At 47.5% G+C, this 12894-nt stretch overlaps 1 protein-coding gene across 1 annotated transcript in view; it reads left to right on the forward strand.

Annotated features, from left to right (window-relative positions):
• The window catches only part of LOC135901737 (high affinity nerve growth factor receptor-like), a 174726-nt gene extending 163649 nt beyond the window's left edge, over positions 1-11077 (forward strand). The window contains exon 10 of the mRNA XM_065431556.1: positions 3232-11077. Within this exon, the coding sequence (XP_065287628.1) occupies positions 3232-3492 (261 nt within the window). The 3' untranslated portion in view covers positions 3493-11077. The remainder of the gene's footprint in view (positions 1-3231) is intronic.
• Positions 11078-12894: the final 1817 nt, after the last annotated feature.

Raw genomic sequence — 12894 nt, forward strand, 5'->3', positions numbered from 1 at the left:
CGACAACTAGCGCCGTTCGGCCCAGCCAAGCGGCCGAGAAGGCAACAACGGCTGTCCCGTTCTCTCCCATTGCAGCCTGCCTGTCATAACAATGGCGCCTAGCGAGTTAACAAAGCTGGTTGCTGCGCTAGTTGGTTCATGACTTAAAAACAAAGGTTACGGCGCTAAGCAGACGAGGACGAAGTGAGACACAAACGACACGTACGGGCGCCCGTATGCGTCGTTTGTGTCTCACTTCGTCCTCGTAATGCAAGGCGGACTAGAAAGAAGAGGACGCAGGATGACGGTTTTGAGAAGTAGAGGAGGAATAAGCGAGAATAAATAGTAATGGCGACCGTATGAGTAACTATTCTTGGTGCGGTTAAAAAGTTGGTACAGTCGATAAGATCGTGTAGTAGACAGCGCCAACTTCGTAACGACCCCAAGAATAGTGTCACCTACACCTTTGCCATATCATTCCGAGAAACCTTTTGAAATTGTGCACATAGACTTCGCTGAACTGAAGAAGGTTCCTGGAGCTCGCGAGACGCAATCTTTTCTGGTTGCAATAAATCAGTGCACCAGAATGGTAGCAGCGCGCCCTGGAGGACAACAGGCTAAGAGTGTTAGGACCCTTCTTAATCGAGCAATGTTTTCACAGCTGAAAGTTGTGATATCAGACAATAGGCCCGCATTCCTAAACAAGGCGCTCCAGCAGTGGTCAAAGAGCCGTTGTGTTACGCTACGACGTTGTGCTCCATATCACCCGCGGGCAAATGGAATGGCCGATAGAGTGATTGGTGACCTTGCGCAGTTCATCTACATGTACCAAACGCTAAAATGTTGATGTAAATGTTGTCTAGACGCGGCTGTAGCTCACCGCAACAGGACGCACACTACTAGCCTTGGTTGTAGCCCTCATTTTGCTGCTTATGGCAAAGTACCGACGCTGCCAGCTGACAAAGAACTTGGAATTGAAGACAGCATGCGCCTGTTTGAGGGCCGTAAAAGAAACGAGGAGAAACCGGATATCAAAAAGCGATGACGTTGCAATTTGACAAGCGGCACTAAGGACACCGGGTTGATATTGCATTGAACGTCTTGTGCTTGTACGGAAGGGGCTCGTGGCAGTAATAAAAGGACGCTTGGCTCTTTCAAAGTCATGCAAACGTCGGTAAACAGGGTGTGCTTAAGACTACTGGGCACCTCATTAACGCACAGCTAGAATTTGCTGCCGTAAGCAATGTTCTCCGCTGTCACCCCAGGAGGGAGTGAACAAGAAAAAGGGAGGAGCGTAAGGTGGGCGAGAAAGAAGATGACGCGGGATGATGGTTTTGAGAAGTCGAGAAAGCAGAAGTGAGAATAAACAGTAATGGCGATCGTATGACTAACTATTCTCGGTGTCGTTACATGTAACTGCTCGTGAATGTGCAATATCCAACTGATTCAAATAAACTATAGTGTACTATATCTTTAAACGTACCGCAAGAGACCAGGGAAATCAGTTCCGTTTATCAGGGGCTCCACTTACCCAGAGATTAAGCTCAAGGGTACACAAAATGTTCTTTTGAAAGGGGCAGATGCTCTCTTGCCGAAGGCAGATAATAGCTGTAGCAGATCTGATTACAAAGCTTCTTCGACGCAGTCGCTGACTGAAGCTACAGGAGCAAAACTTAATTACAGAAAGAAAAAAAAGTGAAACGAAAATCGCCGTTTTAGTGAAGCAACCACTCTCGAAGTCATCAACAGCTTTGATGTTCGTCACCAGCGTGGGCGTATTGTGTGGGCGTTTCTGTGCCGCCGGCTGAAAAGCAGGAAACTCGCAGCTCACCGTCCAAGACAAGAAAGACATGCCACCCACGACTACATAGAGCCGCATTGACTACGGCACCCGCAAAAGCCAGCAAAATCTGCCTCAGTAGTTCTCCTAGTCCTGTAGTAATGGCGGGAAATCTCGAAAAGAAACGCAGGGTAGGCGCCAACAGTGATGCGTATGGCCATGCCATCGAGATTGACCACTGTTTTGTTTTCCGTAATATTTGTAGTTCCCGGAGTTGGAAAAACGGTGGTCCCAATTACCAAGTTTTTTATTGCATTGTCTTAATGCAATCACGAATAATTAAATTAAATTCTGGGCTTTTAGGTGCCAAAACCACGATTTGATTATGAGGCGCGCTGCAGTGCCCCGGATTAATTTTGACCACCTGGAGGATCTTTAACGTGCACCCAGTGAACGGTATACACACGGGCGTTCTTGCATTTCGCCCCTATCGAAATGCCACCGCCGCGGCCCGGATTCGATCCCACAACCTCCTGCTTAGCAGCGTAACGCCGTAGCCACTAAGCCACCACGGCAGGTTGTAATCCCACCCGACCACAAGGCTGTTGTCCGTTTAAGCGGCAATTCCGTGTAAAGCGATTTCCGTTTACTGCGATTGTACTGCCTGTTGAAGGGAAAAACATATTGGCGTGGAACGAAACAGCTCGCGGCAACGGCTATTAAAGGTGCGGCGTTCACATTTAAACTCTTCCTATTTGTTTCCGACTTGAAAAAAAGGAAGCGCTCGACATTCCAGCGCCACAGCGCACAATACCTTTATTTCAGCTCAACGTGTGTTTCAGAGGTGTTCCACAGGTCTCACAAGAGTAATAGGTACATTGTGGGCACTTTGTGTCCACATGACGTCCTTTTATAAACTATCGCCCAGTTTTTCCCTAGCTGCATAGTTTGTAAGTCACTGCACATTGTGGCTTAGAAACAACCATGTCACTTTTTCCGCCTTCTGTTCCCCTCATATTCACAACAGCGCAAATAAACTGATAAACAGTGAACATACAGAACAAGGCTTTGATGTATAGAACAGACTGTTCACATGCGAAAGTAAAACCTGCGGCTATTTCATCACAAATCTTGATTACAGTGACATCTTTGCTGCACGCGCCTTCTGTGTTGAGAGAAACGGGGTAGTCATCAGGACGAAAAACGTTCAACACAAGAAACTGCACGTCACTCTTTGCAGACCGATCTTTAAGTCCAAAAACACTTAAGACGGGCGTCAGCATAGACCTAACATCGGGATAGTTGGTATTCCATGATGTAACTTCGTAGTGCGTGAACAAAGTTGTAAGTAAGCACTTGTGTACGTCGTTTCCCTTCTGTCTCGTCCTTTGTTTACGCGCTACGAAGTTACGCCAGCACGGAATCAGCGCAGGCACCTGAACATGTAGCAAAGCCCCGCTTGTCTCGCCCAGGTGGTGAAGCTGATCCTGCAGGGCATCCTGCTGAGCCCGCCCGAGGAGTGTCCCCCGCACGTGTGCACCATCATGGCCGGCTGCTGGAAGACAGAGCCGCGCGACCGCCTCAGCTTCAACGACATCTACAAGCGGCTCGTGGACACGTACCCGCCACCTCCGCCGCCGCAGGACGAGCCGGAGCCCCTCGAGGAAGAGCTGGACAGCGAAGACTACCTGGTGCCCAAGGCACCGGCCGCGCCCCGCCACCAACCCTGGTGAAAGGAAAGCGCACACAACACGGCCCGCGCGTTCAGTTCACCTCCTCTTACCACCATCCGGAGGCCTGTGACGCTTTTGGAGGCCGTCAGGCTCGCAACCACGCTCACGAAGTGGTTGGCGGGAGTTCACGGTAGTTCATTGGAAACGACAGTTTTGCCGCTGTTGCTCGCCGATCGGGTGGTTCACGGTTTGTGTGTGATGTACGGTTGGTGACATGGCTGTGGCTACGGCACGGCTGCGTTTCCCCACCCTGGAGCTCATCGGAAAAGGCGCAACGTTACGACTTCAGATCGTGAAGTCGAACGTTTTGGAGTAGCATCTGGTTTTCGCGAACGGCATGTTACATCCTGTCGTAAACGCTGCGTCGAAATGGCCTGACATGAAAGCGCGACGAGGGGCGTGCGCTAATTTAAGGTTATTGTGCTCAATTTCCTCTAACAACGCCTAGTCAGCTGACGACAGTATGGTCAGCCGTGCAACTGAGCGAACTATTACTTCAAAAACTGCGCTCGTGTACACGACGCCTGCTGCAGCCGCTATCATAAGCTACATGTCATTCGAAAGCTGTACCGCAATCGCCATTTGCTGCACACATCTTGCGGTGTATGCTCAGAAATGAAAGTGAAGCAGGGTTGCTGGCATGGTTATTTTCTTTCCCGTGCAGGGACGGCTTTGACTGCAGCAGTGGCAAACGTGTCACATCGCTACATAAAATCCAGCTCCTATTAATTGCAACACCTTGACGGAGACCTTCAGAGGCTTCTGTTTAAGTTGTTTCATATTGACATTGTTCACGACAGCCTTCACCTCACGGAATTTAAAAGAGGAACTGTTACCATTCGCAGGAACTGCTTTGTTAGCAAATTTGAAGCAACGAAGCAACGAGGACGTAGAAAGAAACAGATACACAGAGAAGCGCTATAATCTGTGTATCTGTCCGTTTCTACGTGCTCGTTCAGTCGCGCTCATACACTCTATCATGGATTCTAACCAAATGCAATTGCATTGACTGCGCAAAAAAACAATAAAAGACGTTTTAAGCGTGCTCGTAAAAGTTGAATGAAGCAGCCTTGGCCAAGCACCATCCTTGGGGCTACTTGAGAAATGCTAGTTTTACGGACAGATATAACCGTAGTTCGCTTTCCGTGTGGAGCGGTAATAAGGCAGTTATACATGCTAACGGGTTTGAAATATGCTACTGCGCTTGGTGAACGTGTTCCTGCAAACGTGCGTCCGCCTGTATGCCTGTCGTAAGCGATTCCTCTCGCGATACCTCCTTTACCGATTTCCTTTAGATGCCACCTGTGGCGCCACATGCCCCTTTGCGTAAACCAGTCTCGCTGTGTAATCTGTTTGGAGTACATGCACTCTCACCTGTATATGCTTCTATTTCGTTTGTTCGAGCGGTGTTCGTGTTTCTATTTATTCTATTTATTTCCTAGCGTGTATACACAGTGTCGCGGTATATCTGTCTGTGTACATAAACTGCATCACTGCATCCACATATGTGCGTAAGTCACGTCTGTCATGTCTGTACAGTGTTGCATTAGATGCTCCAGTCTGTTAGCCAACGCGCCGGCGAAAGCACAAAGTCATGTTGAGTGCCACACATAACAAGCCAGAACGGCTAACTTGGTGGAGCTACGGTGATCCAGAAGGAACTGTAGACTGTGTTGGCGAAGGTGTCATGCATGTGCGACGCCTCACGCAGGTAAGCACCGCGAGCCAACCTCGATCGCTTATTGCTGCTCATTCATTCGCCTAAAGAAACCAGCGCAGTACAGTTCCCTTCTTAGAAGCATTTTCTGCGTTATATATGAAGGCAGTGCCACTCCACATGCGTGCTCGTAAGTGGAAACACCATCGCACTCATGCGATACTTAACGAAGCGACGGCGCTTGGCATTAAATTCGCTGGCTGGGTTTCAGAGTTCTTTCACGCTGCTGCAGGTGCCCCGGAAATGTCATCACGGTGCGCGGTAACACCTCGTTAAAGTCAATTTGAGGCCTCCTAACAGCGGCGACACAGGCCCGAACTGTAGCGCGCTTTCCCGAAGTGACACAGCACTGCGGTCTGCAGAACGCATAACACTTGAAGCTATGGAACACCGCGCATTCCGTGGGCCATTGCAGGATCGAGTAAGCAGCTGTGGTGTCGCTGACTGCCCCGAGTGTGAAAACGCGCAGCAGGGCAAGCTTGCACAGTTGCAAAGAACACGCAGTCCTTCTGGGTCACCGTGGCACATTTCTGTACCTTACTATACTGACATAATCACATTACGACAACCGTCCCTGCCTAAGGGCTACTCTGGAAAGCATATCCCAAGCGAACGCAGTCGAGTTCCTTTCAAAGACGGCTTCGTTGAGGCCGCGTGCAGAACCACTGTGAAGCGAGGTTTACGTAAAACTCGAAATATTTGTCATCAATACGACTCTACGACGGCGGTTACATTTGAGCAAAGCTCGCGCGAATATCATGTTGAATAGTAACGGCTTTACGGGTGTTTCTCTTGTTCGTTGTTTTGTTCAGTTCGCCAGAGTCTACGAATGCAGTGTCTGTGATAGATATTTGTCCTGACGAAAATGTACGCATCGGGGTAAATTTATTTTTTATTTTTAGATATTGATGCACAATATTGAGATGTTGATGCATAGAAAGTTCACTCTACTGAACAGTATAGCATACTCCTGTTGCTTATTTTTGCGTTACGCCGGCAGCAGGTCATGCGACAAAGTGTTCAGCGAGTTATAAAGGCAGGCGTTGTTCATGTTCGCATTTTGGCGAGCGCAACGCGACAACAACCACCATTTGTGTCGTAACATCTGTTCGAAATCATAAGCACAAGCGGATAGGCTAAGCTACGCACATTGAAATACAGCTTCTGCTTGTTCTCCGCTAAAGCCGGTGCCTGACGGCAGAATTGCTCAACACTGTACTTGTTTTATTTTCCTATATTTTTCTACGGGTATTTCTCTTCAAGTTGTGCCGTTTCCCGCCGTAATTCGCCTCGGCACTTTATTTACGAGTGGAATGCCGACTTCAATACGCACTTGTCTTACCGTATTTAAGACCATGCACACACAGCCTTTCTAATTACCTGGTCAGTGCGTTTCACCAGAAACGTTTAAAAACACGGTTCACCAACTATTCTTTCAACTCAACGCACTAAAGAAAAAAAGAAAATGTTGAGGAAATGGTCAGTCTGTGGCATTGGCGCCATCGCAATAAAGATCCAAAGAAAAAGAGCACAAAACGTGAATGCTTAAATACTCAATACCAGTTATCGTAGCAAACGGCAATGAAAGATTACAGTTACTAAATTGGGGGGAAAAAATGAAACTTTCTCCACGTATCACATTAGGCCGTCCGGGTTGCACTTATTCGTGATGGTGCGCGATGAAATGTTGCACTCAGATCGATGAAAGCCCACTTTCCGAGAAACGCCTTGTCCAGCCCGGAACGCGGCGCCATTTATCACGCGTTGTGCACAGGTCTCAAACCGAGCATTCCTTAGCGCGCCTCGCGGTGTAATTAGTTAGTAAAGCGACGGCATTAGTCGACGAGCGTCCTTATCCAGAAAAGCCGCATAGAGAGACTTACTATTTATTTTTTATGCGGACGCACGCGTACGCACGATGTCACCACGACGTGTTCCCACGTGCTTACAGGCGCTAAGCGCTGGGAGCGTGGCATGGTTCTCACGCTGCGCGCTGTCAAAACGTTTCGTGTTAATCCACACCTTCGGCCGCGAAGTGTGGATCAACGGCGCGTTCACCCCCTTTCCGATGCGCGTTCGCGCGAATCGCGATCCATTGACGGTCCCCGTTGGAATTCAGTGGGACGGGATGCGCGAACATAAGCTGCAACTCGGCGACGCCACTCCACCCGACGCACTATACTCGCAGCATTCGCGCCGCCGGTCAACCGCCCCAGTGCGGTCACGCTCTAGTCGCCGTGGCACAGTGCGCAGCGCTCGCGTTCGACTGTTGCTCCGAGGCAACTGGAAATTGTAATTCCAGAGATACGGCTCTCTTTTTTTTTAACTCTGTGAAAGCCTTCGTGTACCATTTTCTTTATATGTTTTCTTTTTTGTGCCTGTGGTCACAAATAAGGGGCAAGGTGCTTAACATTCGAAACCAACCTTAAATCCTCGAGCGTATATATTTATTTTCTGGCCGGTTTGTATGGGTTTGGATGGTGGTGCCTGTAGAATGAAGGGGTGCATAATAATTGAGAAAATTCTGTAAATAACGTCGTCCGGTGAAATTTTGCCTGTTGACCATGTGTTTCTTCTTTTTTTTTTTTTGACATCGCTCCTGCATTAGAAGGCTAGTCGTGCGCCCGTGCTTGATTCTATCGGCAGCGTTAGTGCCGATTATGCCGCACGCGGCTATTTGCCTCAAACGCAGCAATAAGCATGCAGCTCTACTTTTAGCAAGCCGCTCATGGAGTTATCGTAGAGGTTAGTCAGCTCAACAGTTTCAGAATTTCTGAGCGGTATTCGCAAATGGTGGGTCGTCTCATGGTGGCACTTTGTACTGATTTCACATTTGCTGCAATGTCACTGAACGCAGTAAGTGGTGCATTTTTTCACTCTGTTCATGCGCACTGACACACAGATGCGATCGCACATTACCCGTGCGTGTGATCAGTGACGGCATATTTCAGTGAACTACAACAGCCATGTGCGTTTCGCATATGACAGTACACATTTCACGATTTTTTTTATTTATCTATTTATTTTGCTTATCGAAGCTACACGTGTCTCCTCTCTCACAACATGTTCTCGGTCAAAAGGTGCGTAAACAGGCTGGAACTTTTGTTAGGAGCTTTCTTGCACCCCGCCTGATAGAAGACGGTTCGCTAATGTTGTTCTTACCAAGATTGAATGTACGCCGAATACTCCATCAGCCAACCAACAAAGCATCAGCATTTCATCCTCACTACAATGACGATCGCGAGCACGGGGTCAGCATGCGAACTGGCTAACTCCACGGTGCACGAAACGCATAACATATCGCTGTTGCGCTTTGTATTCATTGGAGCACCAAATAATCATTCATGTTCCTTCCTTTTTAGTTTAATCTGAACTTCCACACACACACAAATAAAAAATGAATTGAGAAGGAGCGTTTCGTCGCTACGACTCTCGAACAAAAATACAGCATGCAAGCAGAAATTACTTTTTTTTTTATTCGTTTCCCCGGTTAGAGATTTAAAAATAGGCGCAAACGCATTGTGGACGCGCTAACAGATGTTGTATAGCATTCTAATCCTCTCACCAGAAAACGCGCCAAATATTGGTCGTTGGACTTTCATTCTTTTTTAGTGATGGCCCGGAATTTCAAATCAACTCACGTTCACACGACACACGGACCTTTCCGAAGAGAAAAGATCATACAAATGTGATGTGGCGGAGGCAAGACCGAGCGTAATACTTCCCCGTCACGGAACTTTTTTTTCTTTTCTTGCTTAACACGCAAGAACATAAGATAGCTGGGCAGAAAAGCCACCATTCCCATTCGAACGTCTTCCTAACCACTGAAATGCTCAAACACTGTACTTAGCCCAGCTGCGCAAGGACCGCACGCTTGAAGCCAGAGCGCCACATATATGTTGAGCTATAGTTTTCATTGCGAAGTCTGGCCTTATGAAATCATACACATTGATGAGCGCCACCACATGTTCCTTGGCTTGCCCATTTGATTGTACGGGCTGTCAGTACGTCCACTTGTACGACGTCAGGGCACAGAACGCAAAAGCATTCTGTTATGTAGAGCGATGTTAGATCAGCGTTGACGAACGGACAAGAGGAGGTTTATCATCAGGTGCAGGCGACGCGCGTACCCATACAAAAAGCGAGCGTCTTCTTTTTTTTTTTTTTTTGAGGGAAGGGGCGGCATTGGATGCACGTACACGTGCATCGAACGTACGCATTCATGAGTGTCCAGGCCAGCTTAGCTTGATGCACTCTGACGTGCGCCCACGCACCATAAACACGCGCTTACTTGCGTGCGTACTGACTCATCTGCGCAAATGAGAGAGAGTTTCGCTTGGAATGTACAAAATTTAAAAAACAACATTTATACAGTGTCACGGCTTTTCCTCCAGCACATGAACGTTCTAAGAGATGCCTCGTTGTAATCATCAACCGGTTGTTTATTGAAGTCGCATTTATATGTACCTATGTATGTCGTCCGCAAGTGCACCTAGTGCACTAAGGCGTGTACATATTATATATGTGCGTTCTTTATCTCCACGTTATGTTCGAGTCGCGGTGTAAGAACCAGAGATGATCCAAATGCTTCATTCGTGTGGGGGCAGCTGCGCTAGATAGGAAGCAGGAACTCTTTTTTTTTTCACTATTAAATTAGCAACTGTGTGCTAAAAGTTTGTCCACGCCCACTTCAATATCCGAGTGTTTGCGTACTTAATGGCCTTGGCCCCATAACTGTTGTCTGCTTTTGCAGACATGTCGCTTCTGCTGGACAGGCGGCCGTTCGAACTATACAGGGTGTCCCACGTAACTTGAGCCAAACATTAAAAATATACAATGCCATGTAGCTAGACAGAACCAACGTAATATTGTTTGCCGTCGCTTGGAGATACTAAGATTACTTTTTTTACATTCCGCTTAATTAGATTATTAGTCTGAATTAACTTCTATAATATTATAATTAGATGGAAAGTGTCAATGAGAAATTGTAGAGCAACATGGAAAAGTTCCGCTACAGCTTTCTGTTGGTCAGTACGTGCTACATAAGTCTTTTTCCGAGCGTGAAAGAAGCCCCCAAATGCACGCAAAATTGCCGCGCCACTCGCCGCTCGAGGCACTTTGCGTGTTTTCGCGGGCTTCTTTCACGCTCGGAAAAAGACTTAAGTAGCACGTACTGACCAACAGAAAGCTGTAGGGGAACATTTCCATGTTGCTCTACAATTTCTCATTGACACTTTCCATCTAATTATAATATTTGAGAGCTTCATTAATTACTTGAGACTAATTGTTTAATATAGGCGGAGTGAAAAAATAATCAGAGTACCTCCAAGCGACGGCAAACAACATTACCTTGATTCTGTCCAGCTACGTGGCATTTGCATATTTTTAATGTTCGGCTCAAGTTACGTGGGACACCCTGTAGATACGCGGAAAGAAAACTACACGATATTGGAGACGTGTAGCATTATAACGCGCGCAGCTTACGACCAATCAGATCGCGAGCTGTGCCTTACAAGTGTGGAGTTCTAAGAAGTTAACTGCTGTCTCAAATAATAATTTAAAAACGTCTGTCATTAGCTAAACGTAAAGAACAAAGAACTTGGTGCTGCATGTTGCGCGGATATCGAAAAGTGAAGTTTCACCGTTCGTCCGGCTCGTTTTTTGAGCGCTCCGCCACGCCGTCGGAGCTTCTGTTATTCTTACACCCCGGCACGAACTAGAGATCACCCTTCGATTATTATCAACAATGTACGCTTCGGGAACGCCCTGTATATAGATGTTGACGCTTCTGAAACACTCCCCGTTGTAAGCTGCACCGCGCTGCAGGCCGACCAACTCGACATGTGAATAAAAGCTTTATTTATCGACTACTCGTTGTCTTCACTGCTACCCGCCCAAGCGAGAGCGACAACTCGGGACGACATTGTGGCAGAGAACGGCCTAACAACGACGGCTGGCACACGGCGAGTCGGCCCCAACATCCAGGCTGCTTCCCGACTGGTACGCCTTGCGGTAGACGCCTGCTATAGTGCGTTACGCCTGTTTGAAAAGCAACCGTGCCGTCTCCTTCAAATGAAAAATGTGCGGCCGCAGGCTCAGTCGTCATACATTGTCATGTACAGAACAGATTCAATTATCCACATAGCCATTTCATCTCCCCTTCTACACCACTCGATCCCACTACAGTATGTATGCAACCGGGCCACATCGGCACACTTCGACAATGTTCCACAGGTTACGTTCCTCCTGCACTTTGACATCGTGCTTTCCGGTGCGAGTGTCCGATCGTGTCGGATGCGTCTGTCTTCCAAAAACCGTTAATGCCGAATACTGGCTTTTGAGCCTTTGGCTGCAGCGTAACACCACCAGGAAATATGCTTGCGCGTTTTTCAGGTCGAAAGGGCTCTGTAACAGCCTACCCCGAAGTTGCATGCAGTTTCCTCTTCTGTCGGTGGTTTTATTCTTTCGCCAGCATTTCCCACTGGCAGTGGACACGGTGCAACGCACGCACCGTCCTCGAAAATGTACTGGCTGGGCGTGGCTGGGCTGAACTTGTGTAACCATCTCATTCGCCGATTTACTCGAGTGACCTGTATACTGCGTCTCCGATCAAGTCCTTGGCGGCATTCGATGTCAGCGGCCAAACAGGAACCATCCCGAATAGACACGAGCGATGAAAGATATGGAAGGACAAAATAAAACGAACACTCGCCTAAGGTTGAAATGAATTAACGCATAATTTCGGGGCCGCGCGCTACTGGTCCCTCGTTCACAACTAAGAGCGAAACGAGAAAGTCACGCCGCCTTAAAACACACGACAATAGGAACATGAAAGGGGAAATTGTTATCTGCCCCACAGTGTCACAGAGTTACAACGGTACAAATCAACAAGAGCGCTTCAAAACAACGCGTCCTCGTGATTAAGAAGAAAAAATAGTGCTGGTGACTGCTGGCGAGAGTAAGTGCTTCTGCCATATTTAACAATTTGATTGACACAAGAGAACGGATTGCTTTGTGTCTGACGGTGCTTAGCATTACGAGTGTGTTTCCGATCAGGTATTGTTCATGAAAATGCAGCCGAACATGAAAACTGGCAAGCATTTCGTATCGGAGAAAAAGTGAGACGTATAGGTGCCACTATCTACCTCATTTCTCTCATTCCTCTCCGCCGTGTTCACTGATGTAGTTCGAAACACGGCCAATAGTACCAGTGTCTACTGCGAATACGGCTGTGCTTCCTCAAACATTTAGCTGAATAAACGATATAGCTGCAATAAATAGCAAAACCAGTAGCAAGCGCTACTTTCCTAATGTCACTGTTATACACACTATGTGCGTAGTAGCGAAGTGATGGCATTTATAGCGCGCAAGAGCTAACACAGAAAATAACGGACACGCAGAAAACGTCATCTTTCTTCTGCTAATGTGACTAGCTGAGTACCTGTTGATGCAATTTTGTATTTCATTGTTTCTTCATGTACACCTACCCCTATTGTTATACCCCGTCGTAGGTTCTTTAGGGCAAATAAGTTAAACGAAATGAAAGAGCGCTGGCATCTCAGGCTTCATTCTCTGACTACCTCTCATTTTCTATAACAATTCGTGCATTGTGAATGGTATCCGAGTGAACAGCAACCAACTCGACCAAGCTTCCACACTTGCAGCGGCAAGCTCGCAGTGAACAA

This window comes from Dermacentor albipictus, chromosome 1, assembly GCF_038994185.2.
Source record: "Dermacentor albipictus isolate Rhodes 1998 colony chromosome 1, USDA_Dalb.pri_finalv2, whole genome shotgun sequence".
Classification (NCBI taxonomy): domain Eukaryota; kingdom Metazoa; phylum Arthropoda; class Arachnida; order Ixodida; family Ixodidae; genus Dermacentor; species Dermacentor albipictus.